Consider the following 23,667-nt stretch of genomic DNA (forward strand, 5'->3'; position numbering starts at 1 on the left):
ATTGCCGGGGATCTAAATCTCACATTAACTTTGGCTGAAAAACGTGGAGGAAGCATAGTAAGGGATCCGGCGCGAGAATGGGTGGAGGACCTGCTTCAGGATTGGGATATGATCGACATCAAACCTTCATCGGGCAAGTACACCTGGTCCAACAGAAGACTCGGTCCGGGTCACATTGCTGCAAGGTTAGACAGATTTCTTGTTCAAAGTACTTTCCTTCTTCTTGGTTTAGAATCTAGAATGCATATTCTCCCTTGCAGTGTATCTGATCACAGACCCATCAAACTTGATCTTTTGGCCCATATGGATCAAGGCCCTATCCCTTTTAAATTCAGTCCCCTTTGGGTCAAGGAACAGTCCTTTATGCAATTAGTAAAAAACACTTGGAAGCAACCTGTCAACGGCTCTGCCTTCTTTGTTTGGGAAGAAAAGCTTAGGAGAGTGAAAGCTGCATTGAAAACTTGGGTAAAATCCCTTCCTAACCCAGCAGTGGAAAGGAAAAAGATTCAAGAATGCCTCGAGAATCACCACCTGAACTCGGAAAATGAAGTGATCACAAAAGAAGTTCTTGACAAGGAGGCGGAACTTCAGCAAAAGCTACTCAAAGCAAGCTCGGCCGAGGAAGAGTATTGGAGGGTCAAATCTCGTAGGCTTTGGCTCAAGGCAGGAGATAGGAACTCTGCCTTCTTTCACAAGCAAGCCCAAGCTCGGAAAAACTTCAACTCCATCTCCGAAATCAAGGAAGAGAACATCAATCACAGAGATATACAAAGCATAAAAAACGCTGCCTTCCTCCATTTCAAAAATCTGTATAGTGAAAAAGAGGGCCTGGGGCAGACTTCAACTTTAGTAAATGAGGTTCCCACTCTGATTTCGGCCAGAAAGAATCAGTCTTTGGAAGCAGAAGTCACTAATGATGAAATCAAAACCGCTCTCTTTGCCATGGAGCCTGATAAGGCTCCGGGCCCAGATGGCTTCACTGCCAGATTCTTGCAGAACTGTTGGCAGATTGTGGAAAAAGATTTATGCAGAATGGTCCGGAAATCTCAAGCTTGTCAGAAAATAGGGGGAAGCACCAACTCGGCTTTCTTGGCCCTTATCCCTAAGGAAAAAGGAGCCAACACCTTCTCCAGATTTCGCCCTATCTCCCTTTGCAACATAGGTTACAAACTGATAACAAAAGTGATTGCCAACAGACTGAAAACTATTCTTCCTTCCATTATTCCAGAGAATCAGGGAGGTTTTATTCAGGGAAGACAGATAGTGGATAATTTTATCCTGGTCCAAGAGGCGATTCACTCAAGCTTGACCCGGAAAGAGAAAGGAATGGTTGTCAAATTAGACCTTGAAAGCGCCTTTGATAGGGTGAGACACAGATTTCTGTTGGATGTCTTGCACAAATTTGGGTTTGGCCCCAAATTCATCAACTGGATCAAGGCATGTATCAGTGAGCCATGGATCGCCCCTTTGGTGAATGGGAGGGCCACTGACTTTTTCAAAGCCTCTAGAGGGCTGAGGCAAGGGTGTCCTCTATCCCCCTTGCTCTTTGTCCTCCAAGCTTCTGTCCTCAGTTTCCTCTTGAATAAAAAGCAGTCAGACCAAGAAATAATGGGACTAAACATCACAAGAGGTGTCAAAAGCATAAATCATGCACTGTTCGCGGATGACTCTCTCCTGCTGGGTGCTGCCTCCTTGCCCTTGGCTAAAAGATTCAAAGAAGTGGTGGATGCCTATTGTGAAGACTCAGGAAGTAGCCTCAATAAAGGCAAATGTCATATCTTCTGCTGGAATGCAACGATCAGAACGATTCAAGCCATTTCTAACTGTTTTGGTTTTGCAGCCTCCTCTACTTGGTCATCCTTCAAGTATCTGGGGCTCCCTGTCTTCCAAAAAAGAGCCCTCAGCAGAGATTGGCTGCCTCTGTTGGAAAAATTCAAGTCTAAAATTCGATCCTGGGGATTCAACTGGCTCAACCTAGCAGGTAAGACAGTGCTAATAAAAGCTGTTTTGAATAGCCTTCCCATTTATCAGGCTGCAGTTATGATGGCTCCTATTGGCATCACGAGGAAAATGGAGGAGTACATAAGAAACTTTTTTTGGAAAGGTGGCAAAGCAAATGAGAAGAGAATTCCATTAATAAGTTGGGACACAATCTCCTTGCCCAGAATGGAAGGCGGACTGCACTTTAAGAATATCAGCAAACAAAATATCGCATTGGGTGCAAAACTGTTATGGAGGATAATTGCTCCAAACCCGGGTTGGGCTCAGCTTGCGTTATGGAAAAAATACTTCCGTGGGCAGAGAGCACGCTGCCTGGACAATCCTATCACCATCTCTAGAACTATGATACATAAATTGTGCGAAAAAGCCTCTGCCTTAATTAAACTGCATGCGCACTGGATTCCTGGAAACAGAAAGCGCATCAATATCTGGGAGGACCGCATTATGGGCAGCGACCCCCTTGCTGATGATCGCTCTCTGGTTCTGTTAAAAGACTGGATGGATAGAGCAGGCGTTAAAACGTTGTGGGACTTATCACAATGGGAGAATAACAACTGGCAGAGATGGGGAAATCTTGAGGTGCCATCGCACCTATCCAAAGAATATGCCACCCTTCTCACCCACTTAAAAGGCAAAGCCCCATTGAATATCAGAAAAGCAGATACTCGGGGATGGGGTTCGATCCCAGGAAGTTACACAGTTTCGCAGGGTTACAAACAGCTCTCTCAGCATCCGAATGTTCCGCCTGACCTGAAGCCCTGGCAGGGGATCTGGTCTCAGACAACGATCCCCAAGATAGACACCTTTTGCTGGCTTCTTTGCCATCACAGAATTTTGACCGAGGACAGGCTTCGTAAAAGAGGCGTTATTGGACCCTCTCGCTGCTCGCTGTGTGGAGAACATGAAGAAACTGCCGCTCACATGATGCTCTTCTGTAAATTTGCAGCTGATCTATGGAAGGAGGCGTTAAGCCCTTTGAACTCTGACTTCGCTCCTCCTAATCACTGCTCAGATTTGTTCTCAAACTGGAAGCGCATGTATCCTGGTGGCACTTCTCAGAACCTTCATATCAAAGAAGCCTAGCTCGCTCTTCCTAAATTAATCTGCTGGCACATATGGCTGGAAAGAAATCAAAGGATTTTCAAAGACAAAAAGAGTGATCCCAAGATAACCTGGGTAAAAATTAAAAGCCACTTGAAAGAATGTTTGGGAGACCAGCTAGACAGGGCAGATCTTAGCGATCAAGAAGCAGTTTGGGGCGACTCTCTGGGTCTCCATTTCGTTGATAAAGTCAGGCTCCCCTCTCCCCTAAAGCATTGGCAAATCCGTCTCAAGGCTGCAGAACTCATTGAGTTTTGCAAAAAGAAGGCAAGAAAAACTCTCTTCTTTGACGGTGTTGCAAAAGGCAACCCTGGTAGCTCCAGAGCAGGTGGTGTTATTAAAAGCGCAGATGGCAGAATTGAATCTAGATATGCTTGGGGAGTGGGCTTCAACTCCAGCATTCAAGCTGAAGCACTGGCTCTCCTCCAGGGGCTCAAGCTGCTCATTTCTCTGGGTATCAAAGATGCAATTATTTTTGGGGACTCCCAGTCCATTATAAAGGCCATTGTGGATAATTCCTCTCCTTCAGATTTAAGATTATCAAGACTACTGAGCAGAATTAGATCCCTGACAAATACCTTCCAGAATCTGGAGTTCCTTCATGTAAAGAGAGACAACAATAAAGAAGCCGATGCTGAAGCCAACAAAGCGGTTCTTCTCCCCCCCGGAGTTCTCCTAAGAGACGGAGACGAAGGCTGGGATCCCATCCCTTAACCGTCTGTTTAAAATGTTTTACTGTCTTTTATTGGAGCAGTTTGTTTGTATCTGCAATTTAGGAAAGATAGATAAAGCTACAAGAACTACAGCTAGCAAAAATCGCAGGCTCATTAGAGGGGAAGTCATTTGGTTCCTGGCCGAGGAGAAATCTGATCTCTGTTTATCTCATTGTAATCTGAATTAAGGCTTTCCAGCCAAGAATCAATATATCATCCTAACCGTTTCTGTCAAAAAAAAAAACAAGCAGATCGAAACAGAACCGAAAGAGAATTTGAAGTCGAAGAATGGGTATTTGTCAAGCTCCAGCCATACAAATAGTTGTCCTTGAAACAAAAAGGAAAAAATAAATTGGCACCAAAGTTCTATGGACCATTTCAAATCAATAAAAAGATCAACGAAGTTGCATATAGTTTAAGCCTTCCAGATAAAAGTCGTGTTCACAATGTCTTCCATGTCTCCTGCCTTAAAAGAGCACTAGGCAACCATCAATCAGCGAAAACAACGCTTCCATCCCTAGATGATGAAGGAAGGGTCTTTTTAGAACCAAAAGGTATCTTATCTACTAGAGAAAGGAAGCTTCAATCTCGTGCAATCAAGGAATACTTGATCAAGTGGAAGGACTTACTAGAAGAAGAAGCTTCTTGGGAGACTGAAGTGTTTCGTCAGCAACATCCGCCATTACGTATGCTTTGAGGACAAAGCATTCTTTTGAGAGGAAGGCAATGTTATATAATAAATTAGTTAGTTTATAGTTTATTAGGCAAAGGGCATGATCAAAGATCATGCACGTTCACCAAGAGGCACCCAAGGCAATATATAGTCTGGGCCAACCACAAAATGTAAACATCATCTATTCATTTATTAATAAAATATTTATCATGGCTATCAATAGCTAAATTCGTGTGTTCCACTGGGGCCTAGCCGACTTGAAATAATTGTGAGGCTGACTTTGAAATATTTCAGACCCCATTTTGTCAAACTGGATCCCATCGGTAAAAACGATCTCGTCCCGAAGCACTCAGAAACAGTAGAACTAGGAAAAGACAGTCGGATGCAGTTGTACCAGCTTCTGATTTGGATCACCAACGAATGCGGCCTTCAAATAGCTCTAATACCATGTAGGAATTTACAGGGTAAGTTCCTCAGATAGAACACCAAAGGACACCGCTCACAAACAGATCACAGATCAATACACCAGTATTCTTGACGTGTTTAAAACCCTCAAAGAGGGAAATAGTGCACAGCCTAAGCCAACGCGGCCACTTCAGGCAATTTATTAATAAAATAAATAAAATTTACATAAGCTTCTCTCATGAATGGTCACCCTACAAATGACCCTCCATGCTCTTTAAATAGAGATCATGGACCAATCGGGTGTTAAACCACGGATCGAGTGTCGATAATACCGAGGAGAGAATGAATCGTCGGATCACTTAATGTCTAGAACATATCGTGACCGTCGGATTGTAAGTTACAAAAGTACATAGTAAAGAAACACACTTTACCTATCTCTACACTAGACCAAGTTATACTTAACTATTTCCTATGTGTCAGAATATCCTAACACATTTGTTAGTTTCCTTTCTTCCCGAGTGTTGTTGTTGGCCTTCGTCTTCCCTTAATGATGACATTATGAGCTTATATTTCCTCTCAATAATTATGGCTGCGTGTCAAGCATCTTCAATGGTTTGGGGTTTATATAATTTTAATTCTTCCTGAATGTAATCCTTAAGGCCACAACAATACATTTTTAATAGCTCTCTGTCTGAGAATCCCCTTTGCCTTATCGCTAACACTTCCCATTCATGTGTGTATTCACTTACTGATCCCTTTTGTTTGAGGTGAACGAATCTTTCGTAAACATCATCTTCTTCTTCATCGTGAAATCTTTTTAACAAGGTGTTTTTAAAATTTTTCCAATTGAATGAGCGAGCTGCACATTTTTTAGACCACCATAGGAACCAATCATATGCTTCTGCTTCCAGGTAGTTGGATGTGGTCATGACCTTCTCTTGTTCACCTATTGGTGGATTTGCTCCAAAAATGGCGTCCATCTTATTTACCCATACAATGGCGCCTTTATGGTCCTTACCATCGTATTTTGGTAACTCTCTTTTAATTTTGAGGTAATCTTTGTCGGAGAACTTTGTATGGTACTGACTCCCTTCAAACTGTATATGCGGTATTTGCGGCTTTTCGTGCATCGATGGAATTTCATGATTTGAAAAAAATCTACCTTCCGGAGTTTTTGGACTTTGCGTCTCTGAGGGATTAAAAGGTGGGTTGGCTCCTCCCATAAACTGGCTCATCATGTTCTTTATTGCTATGATATCCCCTATTATTTGGTCTTGACTCCCGAATTCATCTTTCTTCCTCTCGACATCGTCAAGGCGCTTGCGCATTCTTTCAAGTTCTTCTTGAAATTCCTCGAATTATTGTCACTATTACTGCTTCCCATTTTGTTCTTTTTCTTCCTTGTAGACCCGATTCTTTTTTATTTAAATAATAATAGCAATATATATCTATATATATATATATTAAAGTGATATAATATAGTTTATATTAAATGATTTTGTTAACTATGTTGACGATTAACTATATTAAATTGTCTTAGTTCACAATTAACCTGTGGAGAAGAAACACAATTACGGTAGTAAACGGTAATGTAATTACAGTGGTTGAGTTACAGTGTGCAGGTACGAATGGTCACGGTGTTTGACCACCTTCGAATAACGTGGGAATGGTCGGTGAATAGAACGTATCGAAAGTTGTCGGGTATGTGTCACAAAGGAGTAGCCTTTTGACGGAATACGAAACGAAATACAGGGAGGGCAACGAAATAGGGAAAACGATGCAAATAGGGTAAGGGGTGAGAAAGAAAACCGGAGTAGGCAGCATAATACGGTGTGGGCAGTGGTTCATTGAAACACGGAGCAGACAAGGTGAGGGGCGGAAAGAAAGAACAGAACAGGCAGATGAATGCCGAAGGACAAAATAATAACTGGGAAATGTCGAACTACTGTGCAACAACCTTTTCTTCCAGAGAGCAGACTGAAGGTGGCTCTGATACCATTGAAACATAATTTTACCATGTCATAAGAGTATTTGTGTGTAGATAATATATGTATATGTAAGTAAGTAGTAATTGTATTATAAAAAATATGAATGGTGGTTTACATTCCCTCAGATGGTGTGCCTAAATATGCATTGACTGGTCATGAGGGTTGATTGGTCATGCCTTTTGACCTTTCACTTACATAATTAATTTTATTAATGCGAATTACTAATTTAATTAATTAATTATTAAATTATTATTATTGTATTATGAATTATTTATTCATAACAGATTCCCTCAAGGATAATTCTTTTGGCTTTAGCATCATTTTTGTTGTGTTGAGCCAGTTGTTGAGGGTCGGCTAGTTGCGCTGGTGGACTATCCACGAACTCCCAAATGCCTTGCTCCTCCATCACTACACCAATCCTCTCCCTCCAATGAAGCCCCATCCATCCGGTCCTCAAACCTCAACCGCAATTATGCCATGCTCCTGTTCAAACTACAGTTAATAGGAATAGTGAACATTGAACAAGAGCAGTAAACAAGGGGATAGAAGAGTTGGGTATGTTACAATATAGTGAGGAATTTTTCTAGCACAAGTTGTGTGCTGGAAGTAACAATGGAGGAGGTTTGTTCATAGGTTTGAACAGCAAAAATATTGGAGCTCAAGAACAGTGATTTTGAGCAATCAAGTCACTGTTAGGAGGTAGCATGGAGAAGCCCTAGTTCAGTCTACTAAGTGGCAGTTAGAAGACTGATGAGGGTAGAATTCCAAACCCTAAATCAGTGAAAGTGTTGACTATGTGTGGGCAGATTTGTATGCCCTAAGAGGAGAGACAAGAGGACTGATATGTCACAGTGTGAGTGCAAATTTGTGAGCCCTAGGAGCAGTTGTCTAGAGCAACCAAGATGTGGACAATTGGGTAGTTTAGAATACCTCAAGTACAGTGTTCATGAAAGGAGCCAATGGACAATTAGGAGGCAAAGTGCGGGAGCCCTTGTTCAAGAGTTGCAGATGAGCAAACTTCAGTGATGAAAGGGCAGATCTCGAAGACCCAATGAGCAGACATTTTAGTGGAGCAAGAGGGCTACTAGTGGGTTGATCAATGAGCCAAAGTTTTGTGACACGAAAGGAGTTGTGATCATCGATAGTGGCAGGTTGGACAGCTGGAGATGCAGTTGCAGTGATCAACCAATTGGGCGGTAAGAGGACCCACCGAAGGTGTTCAAGGTACATGGAATGAAAGGGTTGTAGTGTGTGCCATCAACAAGTAGGTCAAGTGTACTTTATTCAAGGTAGATTGGTGGTCATAGCTTTTGACACCAAGCCCTATTTGTGTCCTTGTATCAAGGTTTATGTAAGTTCCATGATCCCTGAAACAAGAGTCCAAAGACTATTGTTTTAAAGGTTTGTAAAATAACATGTAGTGGGTTAAAAAGTTTAAAATTGTCATGTGCGCTAGTTGATTCACTAATGTTTTTTATTCCGCTGTGCAAAGTAGAAGTGTTGTGTATTTAAATGTGTTTGTGATTGTGATTTTAGACTCAAACTAGATTCTTAGGTGCCTTGGAAAAATCAACATGGCATCAAAGCTACTTTGAAGGGCCAGTGAGTGTGCACAGCAAAGCGGCTCATAGGGAGTTGAGATTGTCTAGATCAAGGAGCAAATGATTTAGCTGAGGACATGGAGATGTGATCTCAATAGGCTACATAGTGAGATGGTCAAGGAGTTCTGGTGGATCAGTGGTGAACCTCGTGAGCAACAGTTTGTTGTGTAGCAGTTTGCAGATCATGGACTTCCTATGACTTGTCATAGATCATTGGGACTGCTCAGTTGCTTTGGCAATGGACGAGTTGGCTTCATGGCATGGACGGCATGTTGGCAGGCTAGTATCTCTGTTGGTTCGTGATGTTGCACATCTGAGATTGGAGGTATGTGCATGTGTTGTGTTTGACCCTAGAGGATGAGATTGCTTGCAGGACTGAGTTTTGGTGGTGATGGCCCGTGTTTGACTACAGCTCGGACTGACCTTGTAGGACACGAGATGAGTAGCAATGTGAGTCAGAGGACATCGTGCAGACTCAGAGGGAGCAGCGTTATGGAAGTTTGAGATCTTCAGGTTCTTATGAGATGAGACAAAGGCACTACTGAGATAGTGTGGTTCATTCTACAGGGTATGCTGCAATGGTGAACACCAAATATTGGGCTAGTGTCGCCGGTGATGATGATGGTTACTTCCATGTAATGTAAGTACCTCCCTCACTAAGAGGGAGTGTTGATTTGTGTAGCTTGGGAGGTACTCCACAACCCTGGGCACTAGGTTTGTGTGAATTTACTCCAGAAAAGGGTTTTGTGGGCGAAGTACCCAAGCATTGGGGTTTTGCACCCAAGGTGTGGACGCAAAACCAAGAGGAGATATTATTTGTTTAGTCATTGCTTGCATGTGGGCAACCTTAATTTACCAAGGGTGACCTAAGGTAATAATGTTATAAAAAGGTCAAATGGAAGAAACCCTTGTCTTAGTTAGTTGGGGCTTTAACCAAGAAAAGCATGTCGGCTATGATTAAAAGGATACCCCTTGAGGGCTAATGTTCACCCTCATGAAACACTATAAGAAGGCCCCCTATATATACTTGATGGATGTCCTTTCATGAATAGCCATGTCCTTTGAGACATGTCCTTTTATATTAGTTATACTTCTTAATTATTATTACTAGTACAATTTATATTATTTTATACATATTTATGTTTATAACAGATTCACATAACCAAAATTATGAATTTTCAATCCAAGATCCACATCATCAGGGCTTCAAGTCAACATCAAGGAACTACTACATTCCAAAGATCAATATGAGAAAGTTTGATGTTAACGATTCTATAATGGAGCAATACTTTGATCTACACCAAGTGGCATCCTTCAAAAGGTAAATATTGCATCCATGTTTTTAGAACAAACCAACATGCATGGTATCAATGGCTTTGATGCAAATAACTTAGATTGCTTCATATCTAAGGGAACTCAATATTCTTGTGATTTAATATCAATCTAGGTATTGGGAATTCTTTTCTATATTGCAATTATTATAAACAATCAAAAAACGCAACTTGAATTTAAAAAAACAAAAGCTATTATGACTGAAGGATGCTGAAGACATCAGACCTTGAAATGATTAAATAATGATGTAAACTACAATAGATAAAGAAACCTGTTGAGGCAAATGGCCTCTTTAGAATGTAGATAACCCTAATGCAAGAATATATACTAACCTCAGCTTCTGCCCTAGCTTTCTCTTGCCGTTCCTTATTCTCACGTGCTTCTTTTTCTCTCTTTCTAGCTTCTTCGACAGCAGCTTCTTTTCTTATTCTACGCTCTTCTATCTGAGAACGTTGTTGATGATCTCTCTGAACTGCAGAGAGATGATTATCACGATCTTCTGCACTGCAATAACAAATTTTCTAAGAAATATACGGTATAATAATATAGTTGAAGATTAAAGAATCAACAATATGAAAAAGGTTACACTGAAATTCAGCAACTAGCAGTTCAATCCAACCTATGTGCATGCACGTTATTGCCTTTATAGATCCAATAGAGACACTTGATGTTCAGGCTTCAGCACTCTACATAGATAGACAGCTATATATATAAAGAGATAGACAGACAGTTACAAAGACATACAGACAGACAAAGGGATAGATGTGTTGAGTTTCAAAGCAGCAATAGATGAAAGAAAGTGCACACACCATGCTTTAAAAAGTGAACTGTCTTGTTCCATTATGGTATTACATATATAACAAAAAAATATTTATAATCAAATAGTTTCCAGTTTAGTCTGTGCTTGTAGAACCACATCCTGACAAATTGCAGTTCATGCTAGCTGTGTACACAAGTCTCGTTTCCTCGAGACTGCATGAACTAGATCTACTCAACTAATTTTCTAAAATTTACTTTTGGCATCAATATGTATCATATGCTGATAATGCAATTCGTGTTGTTGCACTGCTGGCATTCAACAATAGAAAACAAATGGGAATAAACTTCTAGCACCCATCCCTCCCAGCCATTTCTCTCTTTCATTTGCAGCATCTTCCTAAACCTTTCAAACTCATTGAATCTTATCCTGACAAATTGCAGTTCATGCTAACTGTGTGCATAAGTCTTGTTTCCTCAAGACTGCATGAACTAGATCTATGCAACTAATTTTCTAAAATTTATCTTTTCCATTAAGATGTGTCAGACACTGATGTGCCAGTGTTGATATTGCAATTCTTGTTGCGGTGCTTCTGATATTTAACAATAGAAAACAAACAGGAATAAAATTCTAGCACCCACCCCTAGTAGTCATTTTTTCTTTCATTTGAAGCATCTGAAGCAAACAAAGTTCCTTCTTCAGATTTAATTACTCCAGAAGACTTGGAATATGAAGATATCCATTGAGGATACAAATATATATTAAAAATGCATGAATGAGAATGATGATACAATGAAAGTGAGGGACCTGCTTATATATTAGGCAGGTGCCTCTTCATGGAAGGTCATGTCCCATTTAGACATGCCTCTTCAGTATTAATTACTAATTAACTAATCATTATTACAATTATCCTCCTTATTTATATTTATATTATTTATATATATTTATTCGTAACATTGCCTTCCTCCTCAAAAAGCTTTGTCCTCAAAGCTTGTTAATGAAAAAGGTTTGATCTTTTTTTTGGTTTCAAATGTCTTTCTGTCTCAAAATTGTCATCTTTGTCGATACATGTTGATATGATCCTCTAAGTGACAAACAAAATTGTCGCACTGAGAAGGGATCAAACCATCCTAAATCAATCTTCTGTGGAATATTCTGATCACTAGAATTTTGTAACAAATCGTCATCATAGGACTGGATTGAGGTTACAACAATATTCTTTGGAACATCAGTTTGTTGTTTCTGTTCTGAATGGTCCCGACACGTAGCATGGTTGAGTTGTCTAATCTTATGATTCGGATGTCGATAGGGAAATTTTTTGGGTTGACTTTCCCTTATTAGGTGTGTGGAATTTTTTTGATTTACTTCAGATGACGATGTTGTTGAGTTGGTTACACAACCTTCACTTGGGATGTTTATCATCTGAACTGCAACATCTAAGTGTGTCTTTTCTTCAACTGACTTGTCTTCTTCTTGAGTTGTCATATTCACTGGATCGATGTTCGTTTTTTTTTCAACTTGAATTTCTACATTTGAAGATTTCGACGCTTCCTTTTCAACAAGTTGTTGCCCTTTGTTTCCCAACAACTTCTTAATTTGCATTAGTAATTCTTCACTATGGTCTTTGAGTCGAGAAACTTCCTCATTCTTGTCAGAAGCAATTCTATCAAATTCCTTTTGGATATTTTGTATCGCTTTTTTACTTTCTTGAAGAATTACTTTTGAGATTTCTTGTATGTCTGATGGCGTCACTGAATTTGGCTTCAAAGTAACATCTTGGAGCAGTATTTTTTTCTTTTTATGGGAAAATGTCAAAAACTTATTTTTTCTATTTAGAATAAAGGACCCTAGAGTTTCCATCCTGCATGAACCTAAAATAATGTCACCTTGATCGTTCCATAGGGTTTGAACTAAGAATTGTGATACGAATGTATAATCCTCAATGTTTAACTGTGAATTGGTTATGTCATATTTTTTGTTGCCAAAACAGTCTAATTTTTTGATTATATTTGACTCCGGGATCACTAATTGATTTGTGATTTTAAGCATTATATAATTTTTATCTTCGGCAGGTGAAATAGCAATAGTGACATCTTTTCCCGCAATAGACCCTTTAATTCTAAATAGCATTGAATCATAATTACGTGAAGTTTTCGGAAATCTCCTTCCTTCAATTCCGAATTAGACTCCATTTGTGTTTATCAAGGTGAACTTAGGGTCTTAAAAGTAGCCCCTTTAATCCTTCAAAACTTTTGAATTGAGCTCTAGGGTTAATTATTCCTTCGGATCTCAATGATAAATCCTTATTACTTTTTTTTCCTTCCTTCCAAATCTTTGTAAATAAATGATTGACTTGAAAAATAATATATTCCTCCTTAATACTTTCCCAAATACCCCTTTATGATCTCAGGATTATAATAATTTGACTTTATAAACAATTTTTCCCTTGGTAATCTTTTATCCTTATAAATATTTTTTTTATTTTTTCAAACTACCTTACCCAATATACACACTTTGTATTCTTCACTTCATATATAATTAATCTTAATATGAAGAAAAAAAATATATGTTTTCCTTTATAAAATATACCTTGTATTCAACTTATAATTTCCCTTTTGGTGATATAATAATATCTCTTTATTTTTTCTAAACTTTTTATAAAAGTAATAATACCTTTCTTTTGTAACTTTAAAACTTAGGAACCTTTTAATCAACTTGAACTTTGAAAAGTATCCCTTTTAATTTTAACGGTTTAATAATTCATGAATACCTAAGGTTGGCTCTTAAACCTTTAATAAAATTTTAACTTTATCCCTGTGCCCTTTTTATTTTTAATACCTTTATATAAAAAGTCACGGAGGGTCTTATTGGAACCTTAGCTTATGATTTGTATAAACCTTTAATTAAACCGAGCAATAGTATTGTAAGAACGCATGGGCGACTATACAAAACCATGTTTGATGGAAGGACATGATGTTGTGGTCGAGCAATACAGAAGCGATGCCCCTTTTTTTCTCAAACTTCTTAATTCTCAAAATCTATGATTGTACAGATAGAAACATACAAATGAGGTGTGAATACAGAATGGTGCAAGGAGTCTAGTGGTAATGGTGGGGTGGGCGTGTAGCGATAGTTTAATGGTGGCAGTGGAGGATGGTTGAGTGTCACTGAGTAGTAGGTGGACAGACAGTCGTTCGGGAAGACAACAACCCCTGTAGTAGTGATCGAAACGACGTCTGCAGAATGGGAACAGCGCAGTGGTGATCCTAGTTGTGATGGCGAGGTCAAGCAACTAGGCAAGTTGATGGCGGTGTGCTTAGAGTGATGTGTTGGGTGGATGGGAGTCAACAAGGTACGACTGCTATATTATTTTATTTTTATTTTTTATTTATTTCTTTTAATATATTTTGAATCGTTTTTTCTAATAATTTTTTTTTTGTTTCCTAATTTTTTTTAAATACTCTTATATATATATATATATATATATATATATATATATATATATATATATATATATATACATACTACTTTCTTTTTTGATATTTTTTTTATATAAGATTTTTCGCTTTGATTTTTTTTTTTGTAATTTTTTCTAATATTCTATTTTTTCTATTTTTTTATATAGAATTTTTTTTATGATTTTCTTTTTTTATTTCATATTTCTATTTTTTTTCCTTGATATTTTTTTTGTTCTCTTTTTCTTTTTTTTCTTTTTTTTTCTTCTTTTAAAAAATGGCCAAGGGCCTCTGACGAACTCAGCAATGGAGAAACTCCAAAAGTGTAGTGAAATGCTTCAATCTTGACGGCAACAATGTTGACGAAACCTTGATGGCCAAGGGCCTGGATCGGAGAGTGTCTCTATGCAGCGGTGGAGCGACCAAAGGATCGAACTACTCTGATACCAAATGAAGCGAACAAAGTTCCTTCTTCAGATTCAATTACTCCAGAAGACTTGGAATATGAAAATATCCATTGACGATACAAATATATATTAAAAAATGTATGAATGAAAATGATGATACAATGAGAGTGAGGGGCCTACTCATATATTAGGCAAGTGCCTCTTCATGGAAGGTCATGTCCCATTTAGACATGCCTCTTCAATATTAATTACTAATTAACTAATCGTTATTACAATTATCCTCCTTATTTATATTTATATTATTTATATATATTTATTCGTAACAGCATTTGCCTAGACCTTTCACTTAGTGTTTTTTATCACAATTCCTTTGTCACGGTTTTATACATATGCTCTGATGATATTCTTATGTAGGATTCTTTTCAGTGTATCATTTATAGCAATTTCAAGGAGTTGTGCTTCTACTCCCACATTGTATTCATACTAGTTGTACTCTTCAGTCCCATTGCACATTGCCCAATGTGAATATGTCTGACCAACCACCTTAAAGTTATCATTGAGCATTTACTTAAGGCCATAGTGCCATTTTCCTTTTCGATACTTTCATATGCTTTTTGCTTCCTTTCAATGAATAGCTTTGGATAAGATCAAAAAGCATAATAGGATGCCAATTGTTAGAATTCCATAATAAGGTGAATTCTTAAACATGACAATTACGTGTAAGCATTATTATAGTTCTTTCCTTTAGTTAGTTAATCTTATTCATCAAGCAATTATCATTAGATACAGTACATTAAAGATCATAGTGTACAAGAGACAAGAGACGCAAGAAGTTAGGCTAGAACCCAAAGCAAAACCCCACTCAAGGGAAAGCCCACAATCCTTTCCTTATAGAGTCGAGATATCCAGGTCAAATACAGTCCAGTAACTAGTTCCTTCCATTGCCATGCTAGCCCTACATTCTGTGAAATTCTATCACTGCAGCAACTAATTTACTTTTCCTACTTATTCCACAATAAGTTATTTATGAAATTACTTCAATAAACATTAAAATAAATACTACTGCAAATATCACACCGTAATACAGAAACAAACATATGCACAAGAATCAACACATTGACACAATTATTTTGGACAACAGTCCCCGGAAAAACCCAATGTGGGAAAACTAGTGCAGCAAGGGAGGTTTTATTATTCAGCAATTCTTCAGTACAATAGGGTGCCAAACTAGCTTACCCACAGAGAGAAAAATTCTCCAGCACTTCTCCCAATCCCAGCATTAGCCTGGCTGACCTCTATGTGGCTCTCCGACCCTTTACGTCAGTGCCTGCTTGACTGTGTTAGCCCCTGCTTGACTACGTCAGCCCTGGACCTCTCTGCATCACCCACACAGGCCCAGTTAATGACTGCGCAGTCTTCTGCTGCCTCTGCGTCTGCCTGAAATGCCCTACGTCTGCCTCTCCTGCCTCTGCGCTGATCTCTAGTGGTTGATCCCGTCTCTCTATTCCGTACTCACTGTCTCCTGACTACTCACCAGACCACTGGTTCAATTTCTCAGCTAAACTTGCTCTAGAAATTGAATTGACCGATCTCCCTCAGTGTGTTCTCCAAGTGACCCTCAAGCCTCCTCTTATACCTTTCTCGTTGACAAATCGACGGCCGAGATTAAGTCCCTAATCAATGGCTAAGATTAGATCTGCAAGGGTCCAAGTTGTGGAATGAATGATGCCATGACATCTTACAAGTTTTGGGACACCTGTCAGGAGTGTGGGGCTCCTGTGGGGGCCTGCTAGGCATAACGTACCAAGCATATCACCATCATCCCAAAAGTGGATTGCTAGTAGTCTCTGAGCATCAATGAAGATCTGTGGAGTGTTGTCTACTATTGTGGAGGCCCATGGCTCTCTATGCACACCCTACATGTGCCAATGGAGACATTTGGGGTTAGGATCCCATATAGGGAGACCAAACCCAAATGGAAACCACCTGTAATCCTAGGCTTCCAATATAGTCATTCATTAAAATAATTGGGTAAAAGAGCTTGCAAATCATGGATAACAACGAGGGCACTTCATAATGGCATGCCCTTCTGTAGTGGGCTTTGGCATGTGCTAGTGTCTCCAAGCTCCAAATGGGGTTAGCCACCAAGTACCTTATTAGGTGGTTTCAGCCCTTAAAGGGGATAGTATGTCCAAGCTACATCCTTCTAATGGGAGTGGCAAGTGACAAATAAGTAAGATGGAATAGGGAATGAGAGGGGCAGTCTAGGGCCACATAATGGCGCATAGGGGTAGCTAGATAAGGGAAAGCCCACACCTAGATGTGTTATGTATGGGAGGGAGAAATCATGGTACATGAGGCGAACCAACCTTGATTTTTTCACCCTCCTTTATATACCTTTTTCCTTTTATGAATTTTCTTTAATTAACTGCTTGAGGCTCAAAGGACAAGAGCATGATGTGTAAGATATGGTAGTGATTACCCCTTTTAGGTAGGCGATTCATTTCCCTCCAAGGGTTGGGACAATAATGGGTTCCTAAATGATAGAGGAGGCTCATCTAAGGCCTATGGAACCAGGGTGATGGCCATGCATTGGGGTAGAGCTCACGTAATGGCTTTTGCCCATGTGCTAATTATTTTGTCCCAACCATCTTTTGCATTTTGTGGTACAATTTCCTGTTAAATGTGGCCAATTATGCTTTTCACTTTTTCTTTTAATTGCTTCAACCTCCGGAGCATCATTCTAGGCCTGACCCAAGGTGAGGGCAAGGGGATAGGGAGGCTAGCCCTATGTGGACCCAAAATGGGAGTGTGGACCGAGGATGGGAGAAAAGATGAATGGGGGTATAGTGAGTGGAAAGGGAGTAATATGTGTAGGTAAAGGAGCGCGACCACGCACCCAAAGTCAAGGTTTCCCAAGTAGTGCCACCCTAGAATGAAATAGTCAATAAAGGAGATCCCACAGGACTAAGATCCATGGGTAGCAAAAAAAAAAAAGTGAAGGGAACAAGAGCACAAACTAAGCCCACTATTTCCACCAAAACTCCCCATCAATCCATACCAAGAAATATCCATGATAAGTAAACCCAATACTCAATTACTAAATGCCAAGACATATTTTTAGATTCAAGAGGCCCACCTTCAAACATACGATACAGGTGGGCGAGGGACCATATGGCTAGCTCAAGTGGCAGAGAAATGGCACAACAAGCTAGTAGGAGGCTTCAGGGGCTACTGACTGTCGACTGAGGCTCATCCAGGAGAAAAATTTCTCCTGAGTATATCACCCACAAAGTGGTGGGTATCATCTGGCTCCAACTGGGATGTGATCTCTCGAAGAAGTGGACAAGGCTGCTCGAACGGGAAGTCACAAGAATTCCAGCAATCTCTTGGTCACCGTAGACCTGTTATCTGCACATGTCAAAGATCAAAGCCACAAGGCAGCGTGTTTTTCACGATGTCTTATGATCACCCATACTTAATGTTAGCCCATAAACCAACAAGAAATAAAATATGCAACTCTTTTTTTTAAAACATAAATGCAATCTAATCTATCATGAGAAACATCACATGTGGTTAGTTCTAATGCAAAAATCATCATGCAATGCATCCTACCCTAACATAAATATGACGAAGCTATTAAGTGTAATCATAAAGCCAATGCAACCAACATATCATCAAGTCAATATAAATATGTCTTCCTATATGATTACTCATGCAACAAATCCCAAAGCGAATGCAAACACATGGAGGATGTTGTGGGTGATTGGTGGGAACATATGATGCCCACACATGGATGATTATGTGAGAAGAGGTGAGAAAGGGATGTGATCTAGTCTGTGAGATCTTCTCTTGCAACCAAAATATGGAGATATCAACAACCAAGCTCATAAACTTTTGATGGATGGCAACCTCTGGCATATCGCTTCCACCATTCTCCTTATTATTTACGTCATGGCTTATAGCCTTCGTTGGGTTATGATTAGTGGGAAAGGGAGGCCAACAACATGGAGGAACACAAGTAGGTTGCACATGATGATTATACTGGAGCGGGGAGACTATGGAGTGATCAAAACCCTGAGGGCGCGTCCAAGGAGGAAAAGTATAATCGATGAAGGACTTTTCCTTGACACTATACTTGGGCAGGGGGAAGGGCTCACAGTTACCTGACATCATATGACCAGGGGTGAGGGAATCACTTGACGAAGACTTAAGATGATGATCAATAGGGAAAAGGGACAAATAAATATTGCATTCAACGAGTCAATATTTAAACCAGATGTAGGTGGAGTGAAAGTTTTGTGGGCATTTTGATTTCCTTCCCTATTTATTGCCCTTTCTCTCCCTTTGGACATTTCTAACATTTGCTTTGATGAAGCCATTTCTCCATACAATTCAATGATCCTATCCACCTCTTCAAAATTATTCACTATGGGAGGATGGAGACTTCTTACTTATCTTTTAGCTATTCTCCATAACTCCCATCCAATTCTCCATGGACAAATGATGTTCCTTGCCAACCACATTTATTCAGTGTTCCACAAGGACGCATCCCCCAGGTTCAGGTGCGCGCACCCCTCGCAACCCATGCACCCGGGACAGGGGGACATCTGGGGAAACGTTTCCCCATGTCCCCCTTTTGGGGAGGCATGGGGAAACGCAGGGGGGACATTTCCCCAGTGTGGGGGATGTAGCTCCCCAAAAGGGGGATGCCCCCTCAAAATGGGCTATGTGTTCCCCCTTAAATTTTCTTGTAAACAATGATTTATGACAGGGGAAACCTAGTACGGGGGCACATTTCCCCAATGTGGGGGCGCGACTCCCCAAAAGGGAGACGCCTAGGCGTCCCCCCTCAAGATGGGTTGTGTCCCCCCTTAAATTTGTTTGTAAACAATGACTTATGACATGGGAAACCTAGTATTTGACAAAATTTCCCTTAGCAATGCTACGCAATTCATTTTCATCTTTTTACTTAAATTTTTAACATTACCATGAAATGACTCAGGATGTTTGAGAGTGGTTCTGACCTCATTGGATTTCATATGGAGAAAGTAAAATTTTAGATCTCACTCAAAATCCAATCGACTTAACAGTTTTTCAGGAATTCAGGATTCGATGGATTGCAATGTTTCCATTGCATTTTGTCATGTACAAGGCTATGAAATTAGTATTTAATCAAGAGCACCAAGCCCTCTGTGTACTTTAGAGTGACTTTTACACTCATCACTCCACTGTTTTTGAGTTTTAGTTATATCAATTTACTATTCCAATCTTTAGATTTCAGTATCTATTATAGTCTATTTTGCTTAGTACTAATTAGATTCTAGAATGATGAATGATGAATTTTAATTTTAATTCAATTTAGAACCTAGAATGAAGAATGATGAATTTAATTTTAAATAAATGTAGCTTCTAGAATGGTGACTAATGAATGATGAATATGGATCAAAGTATTTCGTTATTGAATCTCGTGGTCTATGGATGAATCATGTATGTATTAGTAAGGATGATGAGTATGGATCAATGTATTTCATTATTTAATTCAATTATGTATGTATCATTGTATTTATGCTTTCATTATTGAATATGAATTTGAAATATATATATATATATATATATATATATATATATATATATATATTAAAAAGGAAAAAAATCATATACCCCGACGTCCCACCGTCCCTACTAAATTTCCCTAAAATTTGAGGGTACTCACACACGTCCCCCTTGTGCATCTCCCCACACCCGCATCTCCCCATCCCAGAGTCTTGGTGGAACATTGCATTTATTTGCTCACTTCTCCCAGCGATTCCTCCTTCTAAAATCCTTATAGCATAAAGACAAGTGGCTTCATCATGCATTTCATCACAAGGTCTACAATATGGGATTGGATCATCAACTAAATTTATAGACTCAAGTGGATTTGGTAGCCTATGCTCATTAGGAGGTCCCCTCTTTTGCCATTTATCATTGCCTCGATTTTGGAATCCCCCAGCTTGATTCCTCTCCATGGCCACCAATCTATTTTGGATGGCATTCATTTGACTAGTGTGATTTGCCTCCATACTCTTAATGAGTTGGGTTAATTCTTTGATAGGATCATGTGTAGTCTCTTACTTGGCCTTACCTTTGGAATCATTAGATTTTGATGGCCTTCTATTAAAACCAAGAATTTCAGATTTTTCTAATTGCTTTCTAGCCCTTTCCATCTTCAAGGCTTTAGTTTGGGCTACACCCAAATTTTCAGGTTTTTTCTTCCTCAACTCATAAGCAGTGTCAGCACCAAAAGCATCTAAATATGAGCACAAAAGAAATTCATCAGGAGGTTTAACAACAGCAGGCATGCTTTTCACCAACTCATTAAATCTCTTGTTAAACTCCTCCATGGTTTCATTCTCATTTTTCTTCATGTTGCTAATGGCATTGATCAAGTGACTATTTTCTTTCTTCTCTCCAAATTTTCCTATGAAAGCATTGATGATTGCTTGTAAGGAGTCATAAGAGTTAGCAGGTTGCTTAGTGAGCCAATCAAGAGCATCCTCTTCTAAAGAGAAAACAAAAAGTCTCATCTTTACATCCTCATTGTTAGTAGTGTTACACCATTTAAAAATGCAAACATTGAAGTTCTTTACATGTGAGGCAGCACTAATGGCATTGTTACCTTGAAAAGAAGGCAACTTTTCAATAGCCTTGTCAGGGATATTGTGAGGATAGCCATTTATGTTAGTAAAATTACAAGGAGAAAAAAGATCATTCATGATGCTTGGCTTTACTTGTTCTTGAAAAAACAAATGAATATCAGAAATAGCCTCTTTCCCAATATTAGCAAGGGTTCTACTATGAGAAAGTCTATTTAACCTCTCTCTAAAAACCCTTTCAGGTTCAAGAGTGGAGCTAACTAGACCACTTGGGTTTCTCCTAGTAGAAACTCTTACAAAATTTGAATTCAGTGGAGTCGCCACTTTAGCAAGAATCTAATCCTATAGTCCAATATGCCAAAACCAAAGGTTATTCGATTTTCCAGGTGCAAGAAAACTTGTCCCTGGCAACAGCGCCAAAAAATGTTGTTGCTTGCCACCTACACCTACCCGTTAGTGAGAAAAACCTTTAACCCCACAAAGTGTGGTTGGTGGAACAACTAAGAGAAGGGGTTGTCACCTATTCCCAACTCTCTTTGTTTAAGCTATCTCCTAGATTAGCTAAAGGGGGTGGTCCCTAAATGGAAAACTAAGTTAAAATATGAGGTTTCTAGGAGATGTTAGAGTGAAATGGATTATTTTTTGACATTACAAGCAAATATAATATGAGCAATATGAGCTAAAATCAACTTCAATAACCATCAACACATGAGATAATAATAAGCATATGTAAAACCATAGCCGATAAAGGCTCAGGTAATATGCACCGGAAGAATGTGATTTCCGGGGAAAGGCATACCAGCCATTGCAATCATGGTGTGATAGGACAAATTGGGAGGTGGCTCTACCAGCGACGGCAGGCTTACCAAACCCACGATCATTACAGATCGCGTAACAAGATACGAGGAATCCGTAGAATTGATAATGGGACACATGGAAGGAAGCCGTATCATCAGGCTTCAGTCATATTAAGGCTCACGGTGAACAAGGCGAGGTGGTTCATGGTTCAAAGCATGGTGAAGCAGAAGGAAGACAAGCAGAGCCTGTCCGACTCCACTCGCTTCCATAACAACCGCTCAGGCGACGTACAGAACACACGGCAAGTTGATAAACGGCTCATGAATAACCACATTCAGGCAAGATCAACCTGCATCAGCCACGCGGGTGTGGACATCAATCGAATTAATGGCGAGAGTACTGCAACCCTCAGCCGGTTCAAGACCGTTTCCAGGAGGTTCCACAGTCAAAAAAGCTATAAAGCAGTGGGCGTTCGTCTTGTTTTCTCAACTGTTCCTCTTAATCGTGACGAGCTAATCTCGGTTCGCGCTAGGAAGATTGGGGGGAAGAAGCACAGAGAGTTCAGCATGGATTCGAGTGGTTGTCGATGTGCAGCAGCTAACCAGGACCTGCTGGAGGCGAAGCAGGGGTATGAAACCCGAGCGGCAGCGCGAAACAAGCGTAAAATAGAGGAGCTGGAAGCTAAGGTTCAGCAGGCGGAGAACGGGCGCACGGAGGAAGAAATTGCAGAGGAGGTTAATTGGTTGAGGGACCCGGGGACACCGTCGAAGAGGGCCACACAGTTTGTCAGGACGAAGGCCGAAAGTTGGCGCACTAAAATGCTCATCGCAAAGGCCCTGGAAACAATGGAGAACGAGAAGCAGCACAGGACCACCGAGGTGCACCTCACAGAGGATCAGATGGCAAAGGTTATTAACTATAACAACTCTCTGGAAGGAAGGATCAATACGGTGCATGAAGCCGTTCAAACTGTCAATCGAAAGTTAACCCTGCTCATCAGGATTCTGAGGGACACGGTCAACAATGCTCCTGAAATCCCGAAGCCTGCAACAACTGAAGTCGCGGAAAATGAATCCCTGGCAGCAATGCAAGCCAGGCTGGACACTCCTATCCGGCAGATGAATCTGGACACCATCAGCCAGATGGGAAAATTCATCTAGCTCTGCTCCTGGTGTAGTTCTCTTCGGCTTTATATATGTGTCTGTTTCAGTTTGTCTATGTAATTGTCATGTTAAGTAGTGTCTTAGCTGTCTCGGTTGATAGGAACAAGTCCAGGTCGGGCCACCCTGCGAGGTGTGCTGTTTACAGTCCTGTTTTGATGTCTTCTCTGAGCAGGTGTTTAGGCATGGTTCACTGTTACTCCCTGCTGTCGATCCGCAGCAGCGGATTTTTTGTACTATATTTTGTTATATAATATAATCTCCTGACTTACACAAAAAAAAAAAAAATAAGCATATGTAAAACCAGTGCCTTCAAAATATTGCTCAAAAATGAATGATAATTGCTCAAAATAAAATAAGGTGCTTCACACTGAAACACAAGTAATCCTAAAAATGAAACAAAAGATGTTAGCAAAATAAAATATCAATGCAAGATATTAAAATGCTTTCAAGATATGTGATCACTTATTAATCCAAAGCATACAAGGAAAGAATATCTTGCAAAGGAAACCAAATAGAATACTACTTGCACAATGAGATGATACTTGCCCAAAGTATCCAAATTAACACATATTCATAAATGACAAGTGTAATGATTATTTGCAAGTAAAACAATAAGATGTGTTAATATAAAATGC

At 39.7% G+C, this 23,667-nt stretch overlaps 1 protein-coding gene across 5 annotated transcripts in view; it reads right to left on the bottom strand.

The window, feature by feature from the left end:
• LOC149211019 (mRNA export factor GLE1-like) overlaps positions 1-23,667 on the bottom strand; it is a 532,145-nt gene that overhangs the window by 326,711 nt on the left and 181,767 nt on the right. For all 5 annotated transcript variants that reach the window (XM_089396862.1, XM_089396865.1, XM_089396864.1 and 2 more), the window contains one exon: positions 10,147-10,318. In XM_089396862.1, coding sequence (XP_089252988.1) covers positions 10,147-10,318 — 172 coding nt within the window. The remainder of the gene's footprint in view (positions 1-10,146; positions 10,319-23,667) is intronic.

Source organism: Pinus tabuliformis, chromosome 1_2, assembly GCF_031772625.1.
Source record: "Pinus tabuliformis cultivar Carrire ecotype Pingquan chromosome 1_2, CPIR1, whole genome shotgun sequence".
Lineage (NCBI taxonomy): Eukaryota > Viridiplantae > Streptophyta > Pinopsida > Pinales > Pinaceae > Pinus > Pinus tabuliformis.